We start from the raw sequence: 27,552 nt of genomic DNA, 5'->3' as shown, positions 1-27,552 counted from the left end.
AATTCAATCAGTGTGTGCCCGCCCAGCGACATATTTAGAATCTGTTATTATGTCAGGATCTAGTCTGCCCAGTGTGAAGACAGTTAGTAGAGACTGGTCATCTACCATGTTGATCCCCCCCTGACAGGACCATGCTGACCCCCGCCCCCCCCCACCCTACCCAGACACAGTACTGACAGGACCATGCTGACCCCCCCCCCCAGACACAGTACTGACAGGACCATGCTGACCCCCCCCCCCAGACAGGACCATGCTGACCCCCCCCCAGACACAGTACTGACAGGACCATGCTTACCCCCCCCCCAGACAGGACCATGCTGACCCCCCCCCCCCCCCCCCCCCCCCACCCAGACACAGTACTGACAGGACCAGATTGGTCCTTAGCCGGCTAAGGTCAGGAAGTCAGTTATAGCTGGCTAAGGTCAGGAAGTCGGTTTTAGCTGGCTAAGGTCAGGAAGTCGGTTTTAGCTGGCTAAGGTCAGGAAGTCGGTTTTAGCTGGCTAAGGTCAGGAAGTCAGTTATAGCTGGCTAAGGTCAGGAAGTCGGTTTTAGCTGGCTAAGGTCAGGAAGTCGGTTTTAGCTGGCTAAGGTCAGGAAGTCGGTTTTAGCTGGCTAAGGTCAGGAAGTCGGTTATAGCTGGCTAAGGTCAGGAAGTCAGTTTTAGCTGGCTAAGGTCAGGAAGTTAGTTATAGCTGGCTAAGGTCAGGAAGTCAGTTATAGCTGGCTAAGGTCAGGAAGTCGGTTTTAGCTGGCTAAGGTCAGGAAGTCGGTTTTAGCTGGCTAAGGTCAGGAAGTCAGTTATAGCTGGCTAAGGTCAGGAAGTCGGTTATAGCTGGCTAAGGTCAGGAAGTCAGTTTTAGCTGGCTAAGGTCAGGAAGTCAGTTATAGCTGGCTAAGGTCAGGAAGTCGGTTTTAGCTGGCTAAGGTCAGGAAGTCAGTTATAGCTGGCTAAGGTCAGGAAGTCGGTTTTAGCTGGCTAAGGTCAGATAGTCAGTTATAGCTGGCTAAGGTCAGGAAGTCGGTTATAGCTGGCTAAGGTCAGGAAGTCGGTTTTATCTGGCTAAGGTCAGGAAGTCAGTTTTAGCTGGCTAAGGTCAGGAAGTCAGTTATAGCTGGCTAAGGTCAGGAAGTCAGTTATAGCTGGCTAAGGTCAGGAAGTCGGTTTTAGCTGGCTAAGGTCAGGAAGTCAGTTATAGCTTGATAAGATGGTGTCTTATGGGGGGAGAATTAAGTAGACATTAACATGCGCAGTTTGAGCTACTCCAGGAAGTGATGTTGCAGACTAGCTCAGTGCTGCCCCCTCTCGTTGACTATCTCGACTTGAAGGCCAACCGGGGTACTGCAGGCTGCCAGTGCCAACTATATAATCCTCATAACTTCTTCTGTGAGCGATTTAAAAAATAACCGTTTCAAGGACATACATCTGGTGGAATAGAAGAAACGATTGGTACCAGGATTGTCTTTAAAAAACAACAACATTTGTACATGAATATTGACCACGAAGATTGACATTTTCTCATTTACTGGGGGGGGGGAGGGTATCCTGTATTCTGAATTGAGGGGCGGCAGTCGTTCTCCCCCTGGTCCCAAACCACTGATGAGTATTTGGGAGTATTTTAACACAGTGTATTGGACCCCGGCCTGTGAACGTGTCTCTGCAGGTCCTTCTCTGGTTGGCGTGGTGAGGAAGGACTGGGCGTCTGACAACAGTATCGCCCTCTCCTGGACGGAGGTGGAACAGCAGCCCAACGTCATACTGGACTATGAGATCAAGTACTACGATAAGGTACAGTCCCATAGACCACATTTATGGAACACTTTAGTTGTATAGAGCAATGCAAAAAGGGTTGTCGGTTCGATTCCCACACGGCTCACACACTAAAAATGTATACACTCACTGTATGCCAGCAGCATACCACCCTGCATACCACTGCTGGCTTGCTAAGCAGGGTTGGTCCTGGTCGGTCCCTGGATGGGAGACCAGATGCTGCTGGAAGTGGTGTTGGAGGGCCAGTAGGAGGCACTCTTTCCTCTGGTCTAAAAAAATATCCCAATGCCCCAGGGCAGTGATTGGGGACACTGCCCTGTGTAGGGTTCCGTCTTTCGGATGGGACGTTAAACAGGTGTCCTGACTCTCTTAGGTCATTAAAGATCCCATGGCACTTATCGTAAGAGTAGGGGTGTTAACCCCAGGTGTCCTGGCTAAATTCCCAATCTGGCCCTCAAACCATCACGGTCACCTAATAATCCCCAGCTTCCAATTGGCTCATTCATCCCCCTCCTCTCCCCTGTAACTATTCCCCAGGTCGTTGCTGTAAATGAGAACGTGTTCTCAGTCAACTTACCTAGTTAAATAAATAAGTCACATTGGATATAAAGGTCTCTGTTAACCAGCTCTCCTGTAGGGGGGCTACTGGATATTAAGGTCTCTGTTAACCAGCGCTCCTGGAGGGGGGCTACTGTTAACCAGCGCTCCTGGAGGGGGGCTACTGCATGCCTTATTTTGCTCCCACCCTGTTGTAAGTGAAGTCATTGTGGGCGTGTCCTCACCAGGACCAGGAACAGTCGGGCTACTCATCGACCCGTACCAAGGCCCCGGGCGTCGTCGTGACCGGTCTCAAGCCCTCCACCGTGTACGTGTTCCACGTGCGCGCTCGCACCGCCGCAGGCTTCAGCGCTTACAGCAACACGGTTCACTGCTCCACCGGGGACGAGTGTGAGGACGCGCACGTGTGTGTGTGTGTTTCAGTTTGTGTGTGTGTTTCTCAGTGTGTGTGTGTGTGTGTGTGTGTGTTTCAGTGTGTGTAGTCCTAAGTTGTGTGCTTGTCTCAGTGTGTGTGTGTCTCAGTGTATGTAGTAATAAATTGTGTGTCTCAGTGTGTGTGTCTCAGTGTGTGTGTATCTCAGTGTGTGTATCTCAGTGTGTGTAGTACTAAGTTGTGTGCTTGTCTCAGTGTGTGTGTGTCTCAGTGTGTGTCTCTGTGTGTGTAGTACTAAGTTGTGTGCTTGGTTCAGTGTGAGTGTCTCAGTGTGTGTGTGTCTCAGTGTGTGTGTGTATCTCAGTGTGTGTGTGTGTGTGTGTGTGTATCTCAGTGTGTGTAGAACTAAGTTGTATGCTTGTCTCAGTGTGTGTGTCTCAGTGTGTGTGTGTCTCAGTGTGTGTGTGTCTCAGTGTGTGTGTCTCAGTGTGTGTGTGTGTATCTCAGTGTGTGTGTCTCAGTGTGTGTCTCAGTGTGTGTGTGTGTGTGTCTCAGTGTGTGTGTCTCAGTGTGTGTGTGTCTCAGTGTGTGTAGTACTAAGTTGTGTGCTTGTCTCAGTGTGTGTGTCTCAGTGTGTGTAGTACTAAGTTGTGTGTGTGTCTCAGTGTGTGTGTCTCAGTGTGTGTGTGTGTCTCAGTGTGTGTAGTACTATCAAATCAAATCAAATCAAATCAAATCAAATTTTATTTGTCACATACACATGGTTAGCAGATGTTAATGCGAGTGTAGCGAAATGCTTGTGCTTCTAGTTCCGACAATGCAGTAATAACAAGTAATCTAACTAACTCACTTCCGGCGCCGACAGAGATGGCCGCCTCGCTTCACGTTCCTAGGAAACTATGCAGTTTTTAGTTTTTTTACGTGTTATTTCTTACATTAGTACTAAGTTGTGTGTGTGTGTCTCAGTGTGTGTGTCTCAGTGTGTGCTTGTCTCAGTGTGTGTGCCTCAGTGTGTGTGTGCCTCAGTGTGTGTGTGTGTCTCAGTGGGTGTGTCTCAGTGTGTGTGTCTCAGTGTGTGTGTCTCAGTGTGTGTAGTCCTAAGTTGTGTGCTTGTCTCAGTGTGTGTGTCTCAGTGTGTGTGTCCCTCAGTGTGTGTAGTACTAAGTTGTGTGCTTGTCTCAGTGTGTGTGTCTCAGTGTGTGTGTGTGTCTCAGTGTGTGTGTGTCTCAGTGTGTGTGTCTCTCAGTGTGTGTTGTTCTAAGTTGTGTGCTTGTCTCAGTGTGTGTGTCTCAGTGTGTGTGTCTCAGTGTGTGTGTGTCTCAGTGTGTGTGTCTCAGTGTGTGTGTGTCTCAGTGTGTGTGTATCTCAGCGTGTGTAGTTCTAAGTTGTGTGCTTGTCTCAGTGTGTGTCTCTCAGTGTGTGTATCTCAGTGTGTGTGTCTCAGTGTGTGTGTCTCAGTGTGTGTGTCTCAGTGTGTGTATCTCAGTGTGTGTGTCTCAGTGTGTGTATCTCAGTGTGTGTATCTCAGTGTGTGTATCTCAGTGTGTGTATCTCAGTGTGTGTGTATCTCAGTGTGTGTGTCTCAGTGTGTGCATCTCAGTGTGTGTGTCTCAGTGTGTGTATCTCAGTGTGTGTGTATCTCAGTGTGTGTGTATCTCAGTGTGTGTGTCTCAGTGTGTGTATCTCAGTGTGTGTGTCTCAGTGTGTGTATCTCAGTGTGTGTGTATCTCAGTGTGTGTGTGTCTCAGTGTGTGTATCTCAGTGTGTGTATCTCAGTGTGTGTGTATCTCAGTGTGTGTGTATCTCAGTGTGTGTGTCTCAGTGTGTGTATCTCAGTGTGTGTGTCTCAGTGTGTGTGTCTCTGTGTGTGTGTATCTCAGCGTCTGTAGTTCTAAGTTGTGTGTGTGTCTCAGTGTGTGCTTGTCTCAGTGTGTGTGTCTCAGTGTGTGTATCTCAGTGTGTGTGTCTCAGTGTGTGTATCTCAGTGTATGCTTGTCTCAGTGTATCTCAGTGTGTGTGTCTCAGTGTGTGTGTGTGTGTGTGTCTCAGTGTGTGTGTGTCTCAGTGTGTGTGTGTCTCAGTGTGTGTGTGTCTCAGTGTGTGTAGTACTAAGTTGTATGCTCTTCTCAGTGTGTGTGTCTGTCTCAGTGTGTGTGTCTCAGTGTGTGTAGTACTAAGTTGTATGCTCTTCTCAGTGTGTGTGTGTCTCAGTGTGTGTGTCTCAGTGTGTGTAGTACTAAGTTGTATGCTCTTCTCAGTGTGTGTGTGTCTCAGTGTGTGTGTCTCAGTGTGTGTAGTACTAAGTTGTATGCTTGTCTCAGTGTATCTCAGTGTGTTTAGTACTAAGTTGTATGCTTGTCTCAGTGTGTGTGTGCCTCAGTGTGTGTGTGTCTCAGTGTGTGTGTGTCTCAGTGTGTGTAGTACTCAGTTGTGTGCTTGTCTCTCTCTGCTCTGGCCCGTAACAGACTCAGGCATGGCAGCTGACCAGGGGCAGGTGCTCGTGGTTGTCACGGCAGCCGTGGGTGGGTTCTCCCTGCTCATCATCCTCACCCTCTTCTTCCTCATCACTGGACGGTAAGGGACATCCCCACTCCTTAGTAGTACACAACATACTTCTGAAGTAATACTTATGCCCCCCTCTCTCTCAATTCAGTGTGCCCTTAGGTTGCCTTGACAACATACTTCTGAAGTAATACTTATGCCCCTCTCTCTCTCAATTCAATGTACCCTTAGGTTGCCTTGACAACATACTTCTGAAGTAATACTTAATGCCCCTCTCTCTCTCTCTCAATTCAATGTACCCTTAGGTTGCCTTGACAACATACTTCTGAAGTAATACTTAATGCCCCCCTCTCTCTCAATTCAATTCAATTCAAGGGGCTGTAACCTTTCTGGTGCAGACGTTCTGCTAGCGACCTCGACAACATCCGAGCACCAAATTCAAAATACAGAAATGGTCATAATAAACATTAATAAAAAAATACAAGTGTTATACATCGGCTTAAAGATTAACATCTCTTTAATCCAGACGCTTTGTCAGATTTCAAAAAGGCTTTACGGCGAAAGCACACCATGTGATTATCTGAGGACAGCTCCCCGCTTACTAAAGCACACCATGTGATTATCTGAGGACAGCTCCCCGCTTACTAAAGCACGCCATGTGATTATCTGAGGACAGCTCCCCGCTTACTAAAGCACGCCATGTGATTATCTGAGGACAGCTCCCCGCTTACTAAAGCACACCATGTGATTATCTGAGGACAGCTCCCCGCTTACTAAAGCACACCATGTGATTATCTGAGGACAGCTCCCCGCTTACTAAAGCACACCATGTGATTATCTGAGGACAGCTCCCCGCTTACTAAAGCACACCATGTGATTATCTGAGGACAGCTCCCTGCTTTACTAAAGCACACCATGTGATTATCTGAGGACAGCTCCCCGCTTACTAAAGCACACCATGTGATTATCTGAGGACAGCTCCCTGCTTTACTAAAGCACACCATGTGATTATCTGAGGACAGCTCCCTGCTTACTAAAGCACACCATGTGATTATCTGAGGACAGCTCCCTGCTTACTAAAGCACACCATGTGATTATCTGAGGACAGCTCCCCGCTTACTAAAGCACACCATGTGATTATCTGAGGACAGCTCCCTGCTTTACTAAAGCACACCATGTGATTATCTGAGGACAGCTCCCCGCTTACTAAAGCACACCATGTGATTATCTGAGGACAGCTCCCTGCTTTACTAAAGCACACCATGTGATTATCTGAGGACAGCTCCCCGCTTACTAAAGCACACCATGTGATTATCTGAGGACAGCTCCCCGCTTACTAAAGCACACCATGTGATTATCTGAGGACAGCGCCCCGCTTACTAAAGCACACCATGTAATTATCTGAGGACAGCTCCCCGCTTACTAAAGCACACCATGTGATTATCTGAGGACAGCAGACAAACATTTTTCAACCAAGTAAAGGAATTACAAAAGTTAGAAATAGCGATAAAATTATTCACTTACCTTTGATGATCTTCATATGGTTGCACTCACAAGAGTCCCAACTACACAATAAATGTTTGTTTTGTTCGATAAAGTCCCTCTTTATATCCCAAAAACTCTTGTTTTGTTGGCGCGTTTTGTTCAGTAATCCACTGGCTCCAAGGCGGTCAAAACATGCAGACAAATACATCCTAATATTACCAGTAAAGTTCGTCGAAACATGTCAAATGATGTTTATAGTTAATCCTCACGTTGTCAATTACCTAAATAATCTATAATATTTCAACCGGACAACAGCGTATTCAATAGAAGGGAAACAACAAAGGGCCACGCACGCAAACCAGCTCTGCATTCTTCCTCAGTCCACTGACAAAAAGGGTCTCATTCTTCTTCATTTTTCAGAAAACGAGCCTTAAACCATGTCTAAAGACTGTTGACCTCTAGTGGAAGCCATAGGAACTGCAATCTGGGTCCTAACCCATTAGACACTAGGTACAGGCATTCAATTGAAAATACCCCACATCAAAGAAATCCCACTTCCTGGATGGATTTTCCTCAGGTTTTATTATTTTATTATATTATTTTAACAGTTTTGGAAACTTTAGAGTGTTTTCTATCCAAATCTACCAATTATATGCATATGCTAGCTTCTGGGCCTGAGTAACATGCAGTTTACTTTGGACACGCTTCTCATCCAGACGTCGAAATACTGCCCTCTACCCAAGAGGCCATAAGAAGATTTATTGGCATGGGAAACATGTGTTGTTAACATTGCCAAAGCAAGTGAAATAGATTATATACAAAATTGAAATAAACAATAAAAAATGAACAGTAAACATTACACATACAGAAGTTCCACAAGAATAAAGACTTTTCAAATGTCATATTATGTATATATATATATATACAGTGTTGTAATGATGTGCAAATAGTTAATGTACAAAAGGGAAAATAAATCAACATAAATGTGGGTTGTATTTACAATGGTGTTTGTTCTTCACTGGTTGCACCTTTTCTCGTGGCAACAGGTCACAAATCTTGCTGCTGTGATTTCACACTGTGGTATTTCACCCAGTAGATATGGGAGTTTATCAAAATTGGATTTGTTTTCAAATTCTTTGTGGATCTGTGTAATCTGAGGGAAATATGGTGTCTCTAATATGGTCATACATTGGGCAGGAGGTTAGGGAGTGCAGCTCAGTTTCCACCTCATTTTGTGGGCAGTGTGCACATAACCTGTCTTCTCTTGAGAGCCATGTCTGCCTACGGCGGCCTTTCTCAATAGCAAGGCTATGCTCACTAAGTCTGTACATAGTCAAAGCTTTCCTTAAGTTTGGGTCGGTCACAGTGGTCAGGTGTTCTGCCAATCTCTGTTTAGGGCTTAATATCATTCTAGTTTGCTCAGTTTTTTTTGTTAATTCTTTCCAATTTGTCTACTAATTATCTTTTTGTTTTCTCGTGATTTGGTTGGTGTCTGATTGTGTTGCTGTCCTGGGGCTCTGTAGGGTGTGTTTGTGTATGTGAACAGAGCCCCAGGACTCACTCTCTCCCTCTCCCTCGCCATCTCTCTTCTCTCCCCTCTCTCTTCAACATTCCTCTTTCTCTCCCTTTCCCTCCCTCTCCCACTTCCTCCCCCTCTCTCTCCTCTCCTCTCCTCTCTTCCCGCTCCTCCCCTCTCTCCCCCACCACTCCTCTCCCCTCTCTCTCTCTCTCTCTCTCTCTCTCTCTCTCTCTCTCTCTCTCTCTCTCTCTCCCTCCCCCTCCTCTCTCATTATTCCTGAGTGTGATTCAGTTCAAATCGGTTCAACCAGGCAGGTTTTAATGGACCCCCCCACATCCGCCAAACTGTCCTTCTCATTTTCCCATTGGCTGGGACACTTTTATGCCTAATTACCCTGCATGCAATCCAGCTGCTGGCTGCTGGCTGTCTGGTTGTGTCCTCTCATTGGTTACTCCCCTGTCTGTCTGTAGCTACTACTGACTGACAGAGAGTGTATGAACTCTGACAGGAGGCTCAGATTGGGACTGGGCTACGACAGAGGATGAGTTCCAAATGGGACACTGACGGGAGGCTCAGATTGGGACTGGGCTGCGACAGAGGATGAGTCCCAAATGGGACGCTGACGGGAGGCTCAGATTGGGACTGGGCTACGACAGAGGATGAGTCCCAAATGGGACGCTGACGGGAGGCTCAGATTGGGACTGGGCTACGACAGAGGATGAGTCCCGAATGGGACACTGACGGGAGGCTCAGATTGGGACTGGGCTACGACAGAGGATGAGTCCCAAATGAACAACAATAGTGCACTACTTTTGGTTTCAGCCCATATGTTGTGGTGGACAACTCCACTGTACTCCCTGCATCCTGGTCCACTTCCTGCCCGACGAGATGTTCAGTCATTGCATTGCATCAACCAATGGTTGCATGCCACATCATCAACTGTGCAGTCAGGCATCAGAGCAGTTAATCTATCCAGGTGTTGTGAGATCTGACACGTGTCTGTAATGTAGCCAGACAGGAACCTCAAACTGATGTGTGTCTGTAATGTAGCCAGACAGGAACCTCTACCTGTCTGTAATGTAGCCAGACAGGAACCTCTACCTGTCTGTAATGTAGCCAGACAGGACACTCTACCTGTCTGTAATGTAGCCAGACAGGAACCTCTACCTGTCTGTAATATAGTCAGACAGGAACCTATATCTGACATGTGTCTGTAATGTAGCCAGACAGGAACCTCTACCTGACATGTGTCTGTAATGTAGCCAGACAGGAACCTTTACCTGACGTGTAGCCAGACAGGAACCTCTACCTGATGTGTAGCCAGACAGGAACCTCTACCTGACATGTGTCTATAATGTAGCCAGACAGGAACCTCTACCTGACATGTGTCTGTAATGTAGCCAGACAGGAACCTCTACCTGACATGTGTCTGTAATGTAGCCAGACAGGAACCTCTACCTGACATGTGTCTGTAATGTAGCCAGACAGGAACCTCTACCTGTCTGTAATGTAGCCAGACAGGAACCTCTATCTGTCTGTAATGTAGCCAGACAGGAACCTCTACCTGTCTGTAATGTAGCCAGACAGGAACCTCTACCTGACATGTGTCTGTAATGTAGCCAGACAGGAACCTCTACCTGACATGTGTCTGTAATGTAGCCAGACAGGAACCTCTACCTGACATGTGTCTGTAATGTAGCCAGACAGGAACCTCTACCTGACATGTGTCTGTAATGTAGCCAGACAGGAACCTTTACCTGACGTGTAGCTAGACAGGAACCTCTACCTGATGTGTAGCCAGACAGGAACCTCTACCTGACATGTGTCTATAATGTAGCCAGACAGGAACCTCTACCTGACATGTGTCTGTAATGTAGCCAGACAGGAACCTCTACCTGACATGTGTCTGTAATGTAGCCAGACAGGAACCTCTACCTGACATGTGTCTGTAATGTAGCCAGACAGGAACCTCTACCTGACATGTGTCTGTAATGTAGCCAGACAGGAACCTTTATCTGACGTGTAGCCAGACAGGAACCTCTACCTGATGTGTAGCCAGACAGGAACCTCTACCTGACACGTTTCTGTAATGTAGCCAGACAGGAACCTCTACCTGACATGTGTCTGTAATGTAGCCAGACAGGAACCTCTACCTGTCTGTAATGTAGCCAGACAGGAACCTCTATCTGTCTGTAATGTAGCCAGACAGGAACCTCTACCTGTCTGTAATGTAGCCAGACAGGAACCTCTACCTGACACGTTTCTGTAATGTAGCCAGACAGGACACTCTTCCTGTCTGTAATGTAGCCAGACAGGAACCTCTACCTGACATGTGTCTGTAATGTAGCCAGACAGGACACTCTTCCTGTCTGTAATGTAGCCAGACAGGAACCTCTACCTGTCTGTAATGTAGCCAGACAGGAACCTCTACCTGTCTGTAATGTAGCCAGACAGGAACCTCTACCTGTCTGTAATGTAGCCAGACAGGAACCTCTACCTGTCTGTAATGTAGCCAGACAGGAACCTACCTGTCTGTAATGTAGCCAGACAGGAACCTCTACCTGTCTGTAATGTAGCCAGACAGGAACCTCTACCTGTCTGTAATGTAGTCAGACAGGAACCTCTACCTGTCTGTAATGTAGCCAGACAGGAACCTGACATCGTCCGCTGTGTGTCTCTCTCCTGGTCCAGGTGTCAGGTGTTCATCAAGGCTAAGATGCAGTCAGACGATAAGAGGAGGGCTCACTTTCAGAACGTGCTTCCTTTCCCTGGTATCAAGACGTATGTGGATCCTGACACATATGAAGACCCAACGCAGGCTGTCCACGAGTTCACCAAGGAGATAGATCCTTCTAGAATACGCATCGAGAGGGTGATAGGAGCAGGTACCGAGACACACACACACACACACACACACACACACACACACACACACACACACACACACACACACACACACAGACACACACACACACACACACACACACACACACACACACACAAATGCAAGCAGACATGCACACAGTAGTTATATAGGATGGTGTGTATAGACAGTAGTTGTATAGGATGATTTGTTTAGACTGTAGTTATATTAGATGGTGTGTATAGACAGTGGACAGCAGGTATCCTAGTGGTTAGAGCGTTGGGCCAGTAACCGAAAGGTTGCAAGATCGAATCCCGAGCTGACAAGGTAAAACATCTGTCGTTCTGCCCCTGAACAAGGCAGTTAACCCACTGTTCCTAGGCCAGTTAACCCACTGTTCCTAGACCAGTTAACCCACTGTTCCTAGACCAGTTAACCCACTGTTCCTAGACCAGTTAACCCACTGTTCCTAGACCAGTTAAACCCACTGTTCCTAGACCAGTTAACCCACTGTTCCTAGGCCAGTTAACCCACTGTTCCTAGGCCAGTTAACCCACTGTTCCTAGACCAGTTAACCCACTGTTCCTAGACCAGTTAACCCACTGTTCCTATGCTGTCATAGTAAATAAGAATTTGTTCTTAATTAACTAGTTAAATAAAAGGTCAAATACATTTAAAACTTAGCGTTTCCCCCAGCAGTGAGGGTCTACTCCAGCAGTAGAATGTTATTGAGGGTTTCCCCAGCAGTAGAATGTTATTGAGGGTCTCCCTCAGCAGTAGAATGTTATTGAGGGTTTCCTCAGCAGTAGAATGTTATTGAGGGTCTCCCCCAGCAGTAGAATGTTATTGAGGGTCTCCCTCAGCAGTAGAATGTTATTGAGGGTCTCCTCCAGCAGTAGAATGTTATTGAGGGTCTCCCTCAGCAGTAGAATGTTATTGAGGGTCTCCCTCAGCAGTAGAATGTTATTGAGGGTCTCCCCCAGCAGTAGAATGTTATTGAGGGTCTCCCTCAGCAGTAGAATGTTATTGAGGGTTTCCTCAGCAGTAGAATGTTATTGAGGGTTTCCCTCAGCAGTAGAATGTTATTGAGGGTCTCCCTCAGCAGTAGAATGTTATTGAGGGTTTCCTCAGCAGTAGAATGTTATTGAGGGTCTCCCTCAGCAGTAGAATGTTATTGAGGGTCTCCCTCAGCAGTAGAATGTTATTGAGGGTCTCCTCCAGCAGTAGAATGTTATTGCAGGTTTCTTCCTGCAGTAGAATGTTATTGAGGGTCTCCTCCAGCAGTAGAATGTTATTGAGGGTTTCTTCCTGCAGTAGAATGTTATTGAGGGTCTCCTCCAGCAGTAGAATGTTATTGCAGGTTTCTTCCTGCAGTAGAATGTTATTGAGGGTCTCCTCCAGCAGTAGAATGTTATTGAGGGTCTCCCTCAGCAGTAGAATGTTATTGAGGGTCTCCTCCAGCAGTAGAATGTTATTGCAGGTTTCTTCCTGCAGTAGAATGTTATTGAGGGTCTCCTCCAGCAGTAGAATGTTATTGAGGGTCTCCTCCAGCAGTAGAATGTTATTGCAGGTTTCTTCCTGCAGTAGAATGTTATTGAGGGTTTCTCCAGTCCCGATCCTGCTGTTTTAAGTAACGTGACTGCCATCTAGTGGACACTGTGTCTAAGTGCAGCTAGTCGTCACCTCACTGTGGGGATGTAGATACAGCACTCAGATCAGTGGTTAGATTCATCACCAGGGGGAATCTTCCAACCAGACAGTATTCAGTCTGATTAGACAGTGACTGGCCTAAATCAATGAGGTTCTGCTGGCTCGTTCTTGGTGTGTTGACTGACTATTTCAAAGGAAAGGTCTACTTCCTATAAACTGATATGTGTTTGGTTGTTTTCTCCTACTCAACGTATACTTGAATGCACTTCCTGTAAGTGGCCTGGATAAGAGTCTGCTTAATGACTCACATGTTGGTGTGTGTGTGTGTTTGTGTGTGTGTGTGTGTGTGTGTGTGTGTGTGTGCATGTGTGCGTGTGCGTGTGTGTGCGTCTGTGTACCTGTCCTCCAACCAGGTGAGTTCGGGGAGGTGTGCAGCGGGTGTCTGCGTACCCCAGCTCAGAAGGAGATCCCGGTGGCCATTAAGACCCTGAAGGGAGGCTACGTGGAGCCCCAGAGAAGAGACTTCCTCAGAGAGGCCTCCATCATGGGACAGTTTGACAACCCCAACATCATACGGCTGGAAGGAGTGGTCACCAAGAGTAAGAGAACCCTGCTGTATGGATCAGCACGGCAGCGTAGTCTAGAGCATGGGATGAAATAACAACCTCCGTTAGAGTCAACTGTAGTGGGTCCAGCACTGAGCCTTGTGGAACACCGTATTTAATGGGAGAAATAACAACCTCCGTTAAAGTCAACTATAGTGGGTCCAGCACTGAGCCTTGTGGAACACCGTATTTAATGGGAGAAATAACAACCTCCGTTAAAGTCAACTATAGTGGGTCCAGGACTGAGCCTTGTGGAACACCGTATTTAATGGGAGAAATAACAACCTCCGTTAAAGTCAACTGTAGTGGGTCCAGCACTGAGCCTTGTGGAACACCGTATTTAACATTTGATTCTACATGATACGTCCCTTTTCAGAGGTGGGTTAAGTAATGACTTTGTGTTTTTCCGTTTCACCAGGCAGACCTGTGATGATCGTGGTCGAATACATGGAGAACGGATCCCTGGACTCTTTTCTGAGGGTGAGAGGGACTCCTATACAAACTGATTACTACAGATACTCTATGTCATGTAGGAAGTCTCTCTCTCTCTCTCTCTCTCTCTCTCTCTCTCTCTCTCTCTCTCTCTCTCTCTCTCTCTCTCTCTCTCTCTCTCACCCCCTCTCCAGCAGCATGATACGTGATGTCATGTATGAAGTTTGTCCTCTCTCTCTCTCTCTCTCTCTCTCTCTCTCTCTCTCTCCCCCTCTCCAGAGGCATGATACGTGATGTCATGTATGAAGTTTGTCCTCTCTCTCTCTCCCTCTCCAGCAGCATGATGGCCACTTCACAGTGGTCCAGCTGGTGGGGATGCTGCATGGCGTGGCGTCAGGGATGACCTACCTGTCTGACTTGGGCTACGTGCACCGTGACCTGGCCGCTCGCAACATCCTGGTAGATGAGGGTCTGGTGTGTAAGGTGTCTGACTTCGGCCTGTCCAGAGTCCTAGAGGACCACCCTGAGCCTGCATATAACACCATGGTAAGGAGTGTGTGTGTGTGGGTGTGTGTAAGGTGTTTAACTTCAGTCCATAGGGTCCTGATTAATAGAAGTGCTCTATATAGGGGTTAGACTTCAGTCTATAGGGCCCTGGTTAATAGAAGTGTACTACATAGGGGTTAGACTTCAGTCTATAGGGTCCTGGTTAAAGAAGTTCTCTATATAGTTGCTGTTTGATCCAGGTTTTATTTCTGTCCTCTGTCCAGGGGGATAAGATCCCGGTCCGTTGGACAGCTCCCGAGGCCATCACCTACAGGAAGTTCTCTATATAGTTGCTGTTTGATCCAGGTTTTATTTCTGTCCTCTGTCCAGGGGGATAAGATCCCGGTCCGTTGGACAGCTCCCGAGGCCATCACCTACAGGAAGTTCTCTTCAGCCTCCGACGTCTGGAGCTTCGGCATCGTCATGTGGGAAGTGATGTCGTACGGGGAGAGACCTTACTGGGAGATGTCCAATCAGGATGTGAGTAAAATGTTCTGTTATTCCCTCTTGTCCAATCAGGATGTGAGTTCTAGTGTTCTGTTATTCCGTCTTGTCCAATCAGGATGTGAGTTCTAGTGTTCTGTTATTCCCTCTTGTCCAATCAGGATATGAGTTATGGTGTTCTGTTATTCCGTCTTGTCCAATCAGGATGTGAGTTCTAATGTTCTGTTATTCCGTCTTGTCCAATCAGGATGTGAGTTATGGTGTTCTGTTTTTACGTCTTGTCCAATCAGGATGTGAGTTCTAAAGTTCTGTTATTCCGTCTTGTCCAATCAGGATGTGAGTTCTAATGTTCTGTTATTCCCTCTTGTCCAATCAGGATGTGAGTTGTGGTGTTCTATGGCCAAATCCCAAATGGACCCTTAGTCCCTCTGAGAGGATCTGACAGGTTTTAGCATTATGGTAATAGTAGATCTATCCTGCTCTCTGATAGGCTAGGTGGAAGTTTCATCATCATTTGGAACTCTGCATGGTCACTCCATGCTGACAAGTGTAACCTGTGACCTCTTCCCTGGCAGGTGATCCTGTCTATAGAGGAGGGTTACCGTCTCCCTGTCCCCATGGACTGTCCTGTGGTTCTACATTACAGGTGATCCTGTCTATAGAGGAGGGTTACCGTCTCCCTGTCCCCATGGACTGTCCTGTGGTTCTACATTACAGGTGATCCTGTCTATAGAGGAGGGTTACCGTCTCCCTGTCCCCATGGACTGTCCTGTGGTTCTACATTACAGGTGATCCTGTCTATAGAGGAGGTTTACCGTCTCCCTGTCCCCATGGACTGTCCTGTGGTTCTACATTACAGGTGATCCTGTCTATAGAGGAGGGTTACCGTCTCCCTGTCCCCATGGACTGTCCCGGGGTTCTACACCAGTTGATGCTCCACTGCTGGCAGAAGGAGAGAGGGCAGAGACCTCACTTCAACAGCCTGGTCTCCTTCCTGGATAAACTCATCAGGAACCCCACTAGTCTACTGACACTGGTTGACAACAGGTAACCCCTGAGCCCTAACATATTACCCTTACGTTGACTCTAACTCCTGACCCTAATCCCTGACCCTAATCCCTGACCCTAACCTCTGACCCTTACCCCTAACCCTTGAACCTAATATCTGATCCTAACCCCTGACCCTAACCCCTGCCACTAACCTCTGACCCTTATCCCTGACCCTAACCCTTACCTCTGACTCTGACCCTCACCCTTACCCCTAACCTCTTACCCTGACAGCTGAGCCTTTCCCCTAACCTCTGACCCTTATCCCTGACCCCAACCCTTACCTCTGACCCTAACCTCTAACCCTTTCCCCTAACCTCTGACCCTAATCTCTGACCCTAACCCCTGACCCTAACCCCTAACTTCTGACCCTAACCCTGATCCCTGACCCTAACATCTGACCCTGACCGCTGACCCTAACCCCTGACCCCTGACTTTAAGCCCTGAGCCTAAACCCTGACCCCTAACTTCTAACCCTGATCCCTAACCCCTGACCGCTGACCCTAACCCTGATCCCTGACCCTAACCTCTGACCCTAACTCTGATCCCTAAGCCCTGACCCTAACCTCTGACCCCGACCCTAATCTTTGACCCTAACCTCTGACCCTAACCCTGATCCCTGACCCTAACCTCTGACCCCTGACCCCTAATCCTAAGCCCAGTAGTCAGCTAACACTAGTGGACCACGTACACACATAAGAACAACCAATCAACTAATCCATAGACAACATCCAGGGGTTAGGGTCAGAGGTCAACCTCCCATCTACATTTCAGTTTTGACGGACAATAAAGTGCCATTGTATCGACTGTAGGGAAGTTAACGGTTAACCGTTAATCGGTTAGCCGCCGGAAATACGTTTGAGCGCTCGTGTTATTTATCACACAGAATACAGTACATAGTCTAGATAGAGGAGTAGAATACAGTACATAGTCTGGTTAGAGGAGCAGCAGAATACAGTACATAGTCTAGATAGAGGAGCAGCAGAATACAGTACATAGTCTAGTTAGAGGAGTAGAATACAGTACATAGTCTAGATAGAGGAGTAGAATACAGTACATAGTCTAGTTATAGGAGCAGAATACAGTACATAGTCTAGATAGAGGAGTAGAATACAGTACATAGTCTAGATAGAGGAGTAGAATACAGTACATAGTCTAGTTAGAGGAGCAGAATACAGTACATAGTCTAGATAGAGGAGTAGAATACAGTACATAGTCTAGATAGAGGAGTAGAATACAGTACATAGTCTAGATAGAGGAGTAGAATACAGTACATAGTCTAGATAGAGGAGCAGAACAGGAGTCGAATACAGTACATAGTCTAGATAGAGGAGTAGAATACAGTACATAGTCTAGATAGAGGAGTAGAATACAGTACATAGTCTAGATAGAGGAGTAGAATACAGTACATAGTCTAGTTAGAGGAGTAGAATACAGTACATAGTCTAGATAGAGGAGCAGAACGGGAGCAGAATACAGTACATAGTCTAGTTAGAGGAGCAGAATACAGTACATAGTCTAGATAGAGGAGTAGAATACAGTACATAGTCTAGATAGAGGAGTAGAATACAGTACATAGTCTAGATAGAGGAGTAGAATACAGTACATAGTCTAGATAGAGGAGTAGAATACAGTACATAGTCTAGTTAGAGGAGTAGAATACAGTACATAGTCTAGATAGAGGAGTAGAATACAGTACATAGTCTAGATAGAGGAGTAGAATACAGTACATAGTCTAGATAGAGGAGCAGAATACAGTACATAGTCTAGTTAGGGGAGTAGAATACAGTACATAGTCTAGTTAGAGGAGTAGAATACAGTACATAGTCTAGTTAGAGGAGCAGAATACAGTACATAGTCTAGTTATAGGAGTAGAATACAGTACATAGTCTAGATAGAGGAGCAGAATACAGTACATAGTCTAGATAGAGGAGTAGAATACAGTACATAGTCTAGATAGAGGAGCAGAACAGGAGTCGAATACAGTACATAGTCTAGTTAGAGGAGCAGAATACAGTACATAGTCTAGATAGAGGAGTAGAATACAGTACATAGTCTAGTTAGAGGAGCAGAATACAGTACATAGTCTAGGTAGAGGAGTAGAATACAGTACATAGTCTAGTTAGAGGAGCAGAATACAGTACATAGTCTAGATAAAGGAGTAGAATACAGTACATAGTCTAGTTAGAGGAGCAGAATACAGTACATAGTCTAGATAGAGGAGCAGAATACAGTACATAGTCTAGATAGAGGAGCAGAATACAGTACATAGTCTAGTTAGTGGAGTAGAATACAGTACATAGTCTAGATAGAGGAGTAGAATACAGTACATAGTCTAGATAGAGGAGTAGAATACAGTACATAGTCTAGATAGAGGAGCAGAATACAGTACATAGTCTAGTTAGAGGAGTAGAATACAGTACATAGTCTAGTTAGAGGAGCAGAATACAGTACATAGTCTAGTTAGAGGAGTAGAATACAGTACATAGTCTAGATAGAGGAGTAGAATACAGTACATAGTCTAGATAGAGGAGCAGAATACAGTACATAGTCTAGTTAGAGGAGTAGAATACAGTACATAGTCTAGATAGAGGAGTAGAATACAGTACATAGTCTAGTTAGAGGAGCAGAATACAGTACATAGTCTAGTTAGAGGAGCAGAATACAGTACATAGTCTAGATAGAGGAGTAGAATACAGTACATAGTCTAGTTAGAGGAGTAGAATACAGTACATAGTCTAGATAGAGGAGTAGAATACAGTACATAGTCTAGTTAGAGGAGTAGAATACAGTACATAGTCTAGATAGAGGAGCAGAATACAGTACATAGTCTAGTTAGAGGAGTAGAATACAGTACATAGTCTAGGTAGAGGAGTAGAATACAGTACATAGTCTAGTTATAGGAGTAGAATACAGTACATAGTCTAGATAGTGGAGTAGAATACAGTACATAGTCTAGATAGAGGAGCAGAACACAGTACATAGTCTAGTTAGAGGAGTAGAATACAGTACATAGTCTAGGTAGAGGAGTAGAATACAGTACATAGTCTAGTTATAGGAGTAGAATACAGTACATAGTCTAGATAGAGGAGTAGAATACAGTACATAGTCTAGTTAGAGGAGTAGAATACAGTACATAGTCTAGATAGAGGAGCAGAATACAGTACATAGTCTAGTTAGAGGAGTAGAATACAGTACATAGTCTAGGTAGAGGAGTAGAATACAGTACATAGTCTAGTTATAGGAGTAGAATACAGTACATAGTCTAGATAGTGGAGTAGAATACAGTACATAGTCTAGTTAGAGGAGTAGAATACAGTACATAGTCTAGTTAGAGGAGTAGAATACAGTACATAGTCTAGTTAGAGGAGCAGAATACAGTACATAGTCTAGATAGAGGAGCAGAATACAGTACATAGTCTAGTTAGTGGAGTAGAATACAGTACATAGTCTAGATAGTGGAGTAGAATACAGTACATAGTCTAGTTAGAGGAGTAGAATACAGTACATAGTCTAGATAGAGGAGCAGAACGGGAGCAGAATACAGTACATAGTCTAGATAGTGGAGTAGAATACAGTACATAGTCTGGTTAGAGGAGTAGAATACAGTACATAGTCTAGATAGAGGAGCAGAACGGGAGCAGAATACAGTACATAGTCTAGTTATAGGAGTAGAATACAGTACATAGTCTAGATAGAGGAGTAGAACGGGAGCAGAATACAGTACATAGTCTAGATAGAGGAGTAGAATACAGTACATAGTCTAGATAGAGGAGTAGAACGGGAGCAGAATACAGTACATAGTCTAGATAGAGGAGCAGAATACAGTACATAGTCTAGTTAGAGGAGCAGAATACAGTACATAGTCTAGATAGAGGAGCAGAATACAGTACATAGTCTAGATAGAGGAGTAGAATACAGTACATAGTCTAGTTAGAGGAGCAGAATACAGTACATAGTCTAGATAGAGGAGTAGAATACAGTACATAGTCTAGTTAGAGGAGCAGAATACAGTACATAGTCTAGATAGAGGAGTAGAATACAGTACATAGTCTAGGTAGAGGAGTAGAATACAGTACATAGTCTAGTTAGAGGAGCAGAATACAGTACATAGTCTAGTTAGTGGAGTAGAATACAGTACATAGTCTAGATAGTGGAGTAGAATACAGTACATAGTCTAGATAGAGGAGCAGAACGGGAGCAGAATACAGTACATAGTCTAGTTATAGGAGTAGAATACAGTACATAGTCTAGATAGAGGAGTAGAACGGGAGCAGAATACAGTACATAGTCTAGATAGAGGAGTAGAATACAGTACATAGTCTAGATAGAGGAGTAGAACGGGAGCAGAATACAGTACATAGTCTAAATAGAGGAGTAGAATACAGTACATAGTCTAGTTAGAGGAGTAGAATACAGTACATAGTCTAGATAGAGGAGTAGAATACAGTACATAGTCTAGATAGAGGAGCAGAACAGGAGTCGAATACAGTACATAGTCTAGTTATAGGAGCAGAATACAGTACATAGTCTAGATAGAGGAGTAGAATACAGTACATAGTCTAGATAGAGGAGTAGAATACAGTACATAGTCTAGTTAGAGGAGTAGAATACAGTACATAGTCTAGATAGAGGAGCAGAATACAGTACATAGTCTAGATAGAGGAGTAGAATACAGTACATAGTCTAGTTAGAGGAGTAGAATACAGTACATAGTCTAGATAGAGGAGCAGAATACAGTACATAGTCTAGATAGAGGAGTAGAATACAGTACATAGTCTAGTTAGAGGAGCAGAATACAGTACATAGTCTAGATAGAGGAGTAGAATACAGTACATAGTCTAGATAGAGGAGTAGAATACAGTACATAGTCTAGATAGAGGAGTAGAATACAGTACATAGTCTAGATAGTGGAGTAGAATACAGTACATAGTCTAGGTAGAGGAGTAGAATACAGTACATAGTCTAGATAGAGGAGTAGAATACAGTACATAGTCTAGTTAGAGGAGCAGAATACAGTACATAGTCTAGATAGAGGAGTAGAATACAGTACATAGGCAGTATAATTGTTTGAAACCTTGAGACATTTAACTTCAGTTCAATTAATAATCAGTCTAGCTTCGAGGTAGCCTGGCCAATATCCATCCGTAGAAACTTAGAGACCGTTATTATATACAGACTTCCTCATAGTATTATTTCTCACCAGCATTTCATATCAACTTTCTTTCATTGTCCAGAAGCCAAAGGCACAATCCTGGTCATATTATCAACACATCCTGGTCATATTATCAACCCATCCTGGTCGTATTATCAACCAATCCTGGTTATATTATCAACCCATCGTGGTTAAATTATCAACCCATCCTGGTCATATTATCAACCCATCCTGGTTGCATTATCAACCAATCCTGGTCGCATTATCAACCCATCCTGGTCTTATTATCAACCCATCCTGGTCGTATTATCAACCCATCCTGGTTATATTATCAACCCATTCTGGTCATATTATCAACCCATCCTGGTTATATTATCAACCCATCCTGGTTATAGTATCAACCCATCCTGGTCATATTATCAACCCATATTATCAACCCATCCTGGTTATAGTATCAACCCATCCTGGTTATATTATCAACCCATATTATCAACCAATCCTGGTTATAGTATCAACCCATCCTGGTTATATTATCAACCCATCCTGGTCCCATTATCAACCCATATTATCAACCCATCCTGGTTATATTATCAACCCATCCTGGTCATATTGTCAACCCATCCTGGTTATATTATCAACCCATCCTGGTCATATTATCAACCCATCCTGGTTATATTATCAACCCATCCTGGTTATAGTATCAACCCATCCTGGTCATATTATCAACCCATATTATCAACCCATCCTGGTTATAGTATCAACCCATCCTGGTTATATTATCAACCCATATTATCAACCCATCCTGGTTATAGTATCAACCCATCCTGGTTATATTATCAACCCATCCTGGTCCCATTATCAACCCATGTTATCAACCCATCCTGGTTATATTATCAACCCATCCTGGTCATATTGTCAACCCATCCTGGTTATAGTATCAACCCATCCTGGTTATATTATCAACCCATATTATCAACCCATCCTGGTCATATTATCAACCCATCCTGGTCATATTATCAACCCATCCTGGTCATATTATCAACCCATCCTGGTTATATTATCAACCCATCCTGGTCATATTATCAACCCATCCTGGTTATATTATCAACCCATCCTGGTTATAGTATCAACCCATCCTGGTCATATTATCAACCCATCCTGGTTATAGTATCAACCCATCCTGGTCGTATTATCAACCCATCCTGGTTATATTATCAACACATCCTGGTTATATTATCAACCCATCCTGGTCATATTATCAACCCAACCTGGTCGCATTATCAACCCATATTATCAACCCATCCTGGTTATATTATCAACCCATCCTGGTTATATTATCATCCATATTATCAAACCATCCTGGTTATATTATCAACCCATCCTGGTCATATTATCAACCCATCCTGGCCATATTATCAACCCATCCTGGTCATATTATCAACCCATCCTGGTCATATTATCAACCCATCCTGGTCATATTATCAACCCATCCTGGTCATATTATCAACCCACCCTGGTTATATTATCAACCCATCCTTGTCATATTATCAACCCATCCTGGTTATATTATCAACACATCCTGGTTATATTATAAACCCATATTATCAACCCATCCTGGTCGTATTATCAACCCATCCTGGTTATATTATCAACTCATCCTGGTTATATTATCAACCATTCCTGGTTATATTATCAACCCATCCTGGTCGTGTTATCAACCCATCCTGGTTATATTATCAACCCATCCTGGTCATATTATCAACCCATCCTGGTCATAGTATCAACCCATATGATCAACCCATCCTGGTCATATGATCAAACCATCCTGGTCATAGTATCAACCCATATTATCAGCCCATCCTGGTCATATTATCAACCCATCCTTGTTATAGTATCAACCCATCTTGGTCATATTATCAACCCATCCTGGTCATATTATCAACCCATCCTGGTCATATTATCAACCCATCCTGGTTATATTATCAACCCATCCTGGTCATATTATCAACCCATCCTGGTAATATTATCAACCCATCCTGGTCATAGTATCAATCCATATTATCAACCCATCCTGGTTATATTATCAACCCATCCTGGTCATAGTATCAACCCATATTATCAGCCCATCCTGGTCATATTATCAACCCATCCTGGATATATTATCAACCCATCCTGGTCATAGTATCAACCCATATTATCAACCCATCCTGGTCGTATTATCAACCCATCCCGGTCCTGTTATCAGCCAATCCTGGTAATATTATCAACCCATCCTGGTAATATTATCAACCCATCCTGGTCGTATTATAAACCCATCCTGGTCATATTATCAACAAATCCTGGTTATAGTATCAACCCATCCTGGTCAAAATATCAACCCATCCTGGTCGTATTATCAACCCTAAGCATTTGAATGGCCTGTTAGCAGCTAGTAACCTAAGCATTTGGCTGGCCTGTTAGCAGCTAGTAACCTACGCATTTGGCTGGCCTATTAGCAGCTAGTAACCTAAGCATTTGGCTGGCCTGTTAGCAGCTAGTAACCTACGCATTTGGCTGGCCTATTAGCAGCTAGTAACCTCAGCGTTTGGCACCACCAGCTCCGTCTCTCATATCTCCCATTTCTCTTCCTCTCTGTATCGACTCAGTTTTCCAGAATCACTGGAGGACGTGCCGGACTACCCTCTGTTCATCTCCATCGGTGATTGGCTGGACTCCATCAAGATGAGCCAATACAAGAACCAGTTCCTGGCAGCAGGGTTCACCACCCTGGACTCTGTCTCCACCATGAGTCTAGAGTGAGTGGATCAGGAGATACCGGCTGCTCCCCAAATAGCAGCCTATTCCCTGTATTCTGACCAGAGATTATTTATTTAATCAATATAACTTCAATCTACTGTGTATTATTGAGTTCATCTTATTTTTACAATACAAAGCACCCGCATACAAACTAACCTCACCAACATCCACAACATCATCATGCCCAGACCCTCACCAACATCACCCTGCCCAGACCCTCACCAACATCTATGACATTTCAAATGTTGTACCCAGACGTAGATAATCAATATGCTTTCTATAGTTACATTGTTAGGGTAAGATAACCAAAAGTGGACACACTCTAATCAGTTTCTAGAGCTCAATTTCCCAGATTTTGTAGACTAGTTTAATAGTGCTTAAAACCTCATTTTCATCAAATTATCCATTTAAGATACCAACCCAAATCTACGAATGGGTGGTTTAAATTGTATCTAATTATATTCTCAGCATTACTTTATCAAATCTCTAGTAACTGATTATACACACATACAATTGATCATAATTTCAAATAATTCACAGAATCCATATAAAACATAAGAAATCTTAGGTACTCACACAGAACTTTAAGGATCACCCACACAGGATTGGTCAGATGTTCACACAGAACTTTAAGGATCACCCACACAGAACTGGTCAGACGTGCACACAGAACTTTAAGGATCACCCACACAGGATTGGTCAGATGTTCACACAGAACTGGTCAGATGTTCACACAGAACTTTAACGATTCAACCCACACAGAACTGGTCAGATGTTCACACAGAACTTTAAGGATTCAACCCACACAGGATTGGTCAGATGTTCACACAGAACTTTAAGGATTCAACCCACACAGGATTGGTCAGATGTTCACACAGAACTGGTCAGATGTTCACACAGAACTGGTCAGACGTTCACACAGAACATCAGAACATCCTTGAAAGGTTACTCACACAGAGTCAACCCTACCCCGCACATACAGAACGGTCCGACAACTATTACCTAGTGATCCCATAACAAAATACTCACACAGAGTAACCCAGGGCATTCCTGGCTAGCACATTTAAAATAATTGGAATTCACCACTTCTGAGGGTCACTTAGACAATCACACAGACACACAGAGTGAGGTCCTTCTTCCAATAGGGCTTCACCAAGTGCCATGTTTCACTCAGAACACACAGTCCCCTGGCCCCTCACCCCTACAGACCGCACCAATCTCCCCTGTGATCAATTCAGTGTCAGGACAGCTCTTGGTCACTCGCAACCGTCAGTGGCAGAGTATCTTTTGAGTCCACAAACTCTCAGATTACTCTCCTCTGACTCGGCCCTGCTTACGCCGCCAAGGTGCCTTCCTTACAAAGGAATTCACGCTCAGAGCATACGTAACAGGCATATTTAAACAACTCGACCGAATGAAGATTCACATCCCTTCCTCGTCGCCAAATGTCGTGGAAATTTCCTGTATTACCAAATCATGAGAGAGCAAACCACACACAAGTCAGAGTTATCATAAAGTCCATCTTTAATTATATGAGCTTCACCATAGCCCTGTTTGACTCTCAGATCAATTCAGTGTCTATAAATTAATTCTCTGAGATTCCTTACATATTGGCAACTGAGATGCTTTATAGCACAGACACACATAGCCAGACAGCATTGGCTGTAAATTATCGTTCAGTTTGGTCTCCTAAACTAAGTTCCCATCTCGTTCTTGGTACCACTTAGGACTAAAAACATTACCTCATCCAATGGCATATATCAAATACCATCCCTCCTGGACAAGATCACAGAGAGACAGTGAGCCTCTCAGGTCATATATACTAAATCAAGATAAGGGCAACCTCAGAGGGGACATGTAAATAGGCCTAACCTCTCCCCAATGGGAAAAGGAACTTTTCCCACATAAACATACTTGTGAAAATGAATAAAACTTCTTATTTATAAATGTTACCTAAAGGATTCTGATTCTGCTACCACACGCGTTTAGGAACCAAACTTCAGTTATTAAATTAATCTAACTGATGTACTATATCTCCTCGAAACAGTTAACCTAACTCATATAGTGTCTGTATCCTAAACAGTTAACCTAACTCATATAGTGTCTGTATCTCCTCTAAACAGTTAACCTAACTCATATAGTGTCTGTATCCTCTCTAAACAGTTAACCTAACTCATATAGTGTCTGTGTCTCCTCTAAACAGTTAACCTAACTCATATAGTGTCTGTATCCTCTCTAAACAGTTAACCTAACTCATATAGTGTCTGTATCCTAAACAGTTAACCTAACTCATATAGTGTCTGTATCTCCTCTAAACAGTTAACCTAACTCATATAGTGTCTGTATCTCCTCTAAACAGTTAACCTAACTCATATAGTGTCTGTATCTCCTCTAAACAGTTAACCTAACTCATATAGTGTCTGTATCCTCTCTAAACAGTTAACCTAACTCATTAAGTGTCTGTATCCTCTCTAAACAGTTAACCTAACTCATATAGTGTCTGTATCTCCTCTAAACAGTTAAGTTAACCTAACTCATATAGTGTCTGTATCTCCTCTAAACAGTTAACCTAACTCATATAGTGTCTGTATCTCCTCTAAACAGTTAACCTACCTCATATAGTGTCCGTATCTCCTCTAAACAGTTAACCTAACTCATATAGTGTCTGTATCTCCTCTAAAAAGTTAACCTAACTCATATAGTGTCTGTATCCTCTCTAAACAGTTAACCTAACTCATATAGTGTCTGTATCTCCTCTAAACAGTTAACCTAACTCATATAGTGTCTGTATCTCCTCTAAACAGTTAACCTAACTCATATAGTGTCTGTATCTCCTCTAAACAGTTAACCTAACTCATATAGTGTCTGTATCCTCTCTAAACAGTTAACCTAACTCATATAGTGTCTGTATCTCCTCTAAACAGTTAACCTAACTCATATAGTGTCTGTATCTCCTCTAAACAGTTAACCTAACTCATATAGTGTCTGTATCTCCTCTAAACAGTTAACCTAACTCATATAGTGTCTGTATCTCCTCTAAACAGTTAACCTAACTCATATAGTGTCTGTATCCTCTCTAAACAGTTAACCTAACTCATATAGTGTCTGTATCCTCTCTAAACAGTTAACCTAACTCATATAGTGTCTGTATCTCCTCTAAACAGTTAACCTAACTCATATAGTGTCTGTATCCTCTCTAAACAGTTAACCTAACTCATATAGTGTCTGTATCCTCTCTAAACAGTTAACCTAACTCATATAGTGTCTGTATCTTCTATAAACAGTTAACCTAACTCACATAGTGTCTGTATCCTCTCTAAACAGTTAACCTAACTCATATAGTGTCTGTATCCTCTCTAAACAGTTAACCTAACTCATATAGTGTCTGTATCCTCTCTAAACAGTTAACCTAACTCATATAGTGTCTGTATCCTCTCTAAACAGTTAACCTAACTCATATAATCTCTGTATCTCCTCTAAACAGTTAACCTAACTCATATAGTGTCTGTATCTTCTCTAAACAGTTAACCTAACTCATATAGTGTCTGTATCTCCTCTAAACAGTTAACCTAACTCATATAGTGTCTGTATCTCCTCTAAACAGTTAACCTACCTCATATAGTGTCCGTATCTCCTCTAAACAGTTAACCTAACTCATATAGTGTCTGTATCTCCTCTAAACAGTTAACCTAACTCATATAGTGTCCGTATCTCCTCTAAACAATTAACCTAACTCATATAGTGTCTGTATCCTCTCTAAACAGTTAACCTAACTCATATAGTGTCTGTATCCTCTCTAAACAGTTAAC

The 27,552-nt window shown here is 43.9% G+C and overlaps 1 protein-coding gene across 1 annotated transcript in view; it reads left to right on the top strand.

The window, feature by feature from the left end:
• Positions 1 to 27,552, top strand: part of LOC110512129 (ephrin type-A receptor 6-like) — a 37,637-nt gene that overhangs the window by 7,389 nt on the left and 2,696 nt on the right. The window contains exons 3-12 of the mRNA XM_090209462.1: positions 1,662 to 1,786; positions 2,554 to 2,734; positions 5,180 to 5,273; positions 10,897 to 11,090; positions 13,132 to 13,317; positions 13,742 to 13,803; positions 14,092 to 14,301; positions 14,632 to 14,781; positions 15,605 to 15,792; positions 23,593 to 23,742. Of these exons, the coding sequence (XP_090065588.1) occupies positions 1,662 to 1,786; positions 2,554 to 2,734; positions 5,180 to 5,273; positions 10,897 to 11,090; positions 13,132 to 13,317; positions 13,742 to 13,803; positions 14,092 to 14,301; positions 14,632 to 14,781; positions 15,605 to 15,792; positions 23,593 to 23,742 (1,540 nt within the window). The remainder of the gene's footprint in view (positions 1 to 1,661; positions 1,787 to 2,553; positions 2,735 to 5,179; positions 5,274 to 10,896; positions 11,091 to 13,131; positions 13,318 to 13,741; positions 13,804 to 14,091; positions 14,302 to 14,631; positions 14,782 to 15,604; positions 15,793 to 23,592; positions 23,743 to 27,552) is intronic.

The sequence above is a fragment of the Oncorhynchus mykiss genome, chromosome 18 (genome assembly GCF_057628025.1).
Source record: "Oncorhynchus mykiss isolate SJ-2025 chromosome 18, ASM5762802v1, whole genome shotgun sequence".
Lineage (NCBI taxonomy): Eukaryota > Metazoa > Chordata > Actinopteri > Salmoniformes > Salmonidae > Oncorhynchus > Oncorhynchus mykiss.
The sequence above is the reverse complement of the archived record's forward strand: the minus strand, read 5'-3'. Positions and strand labels throughout refer to the sequence as shown.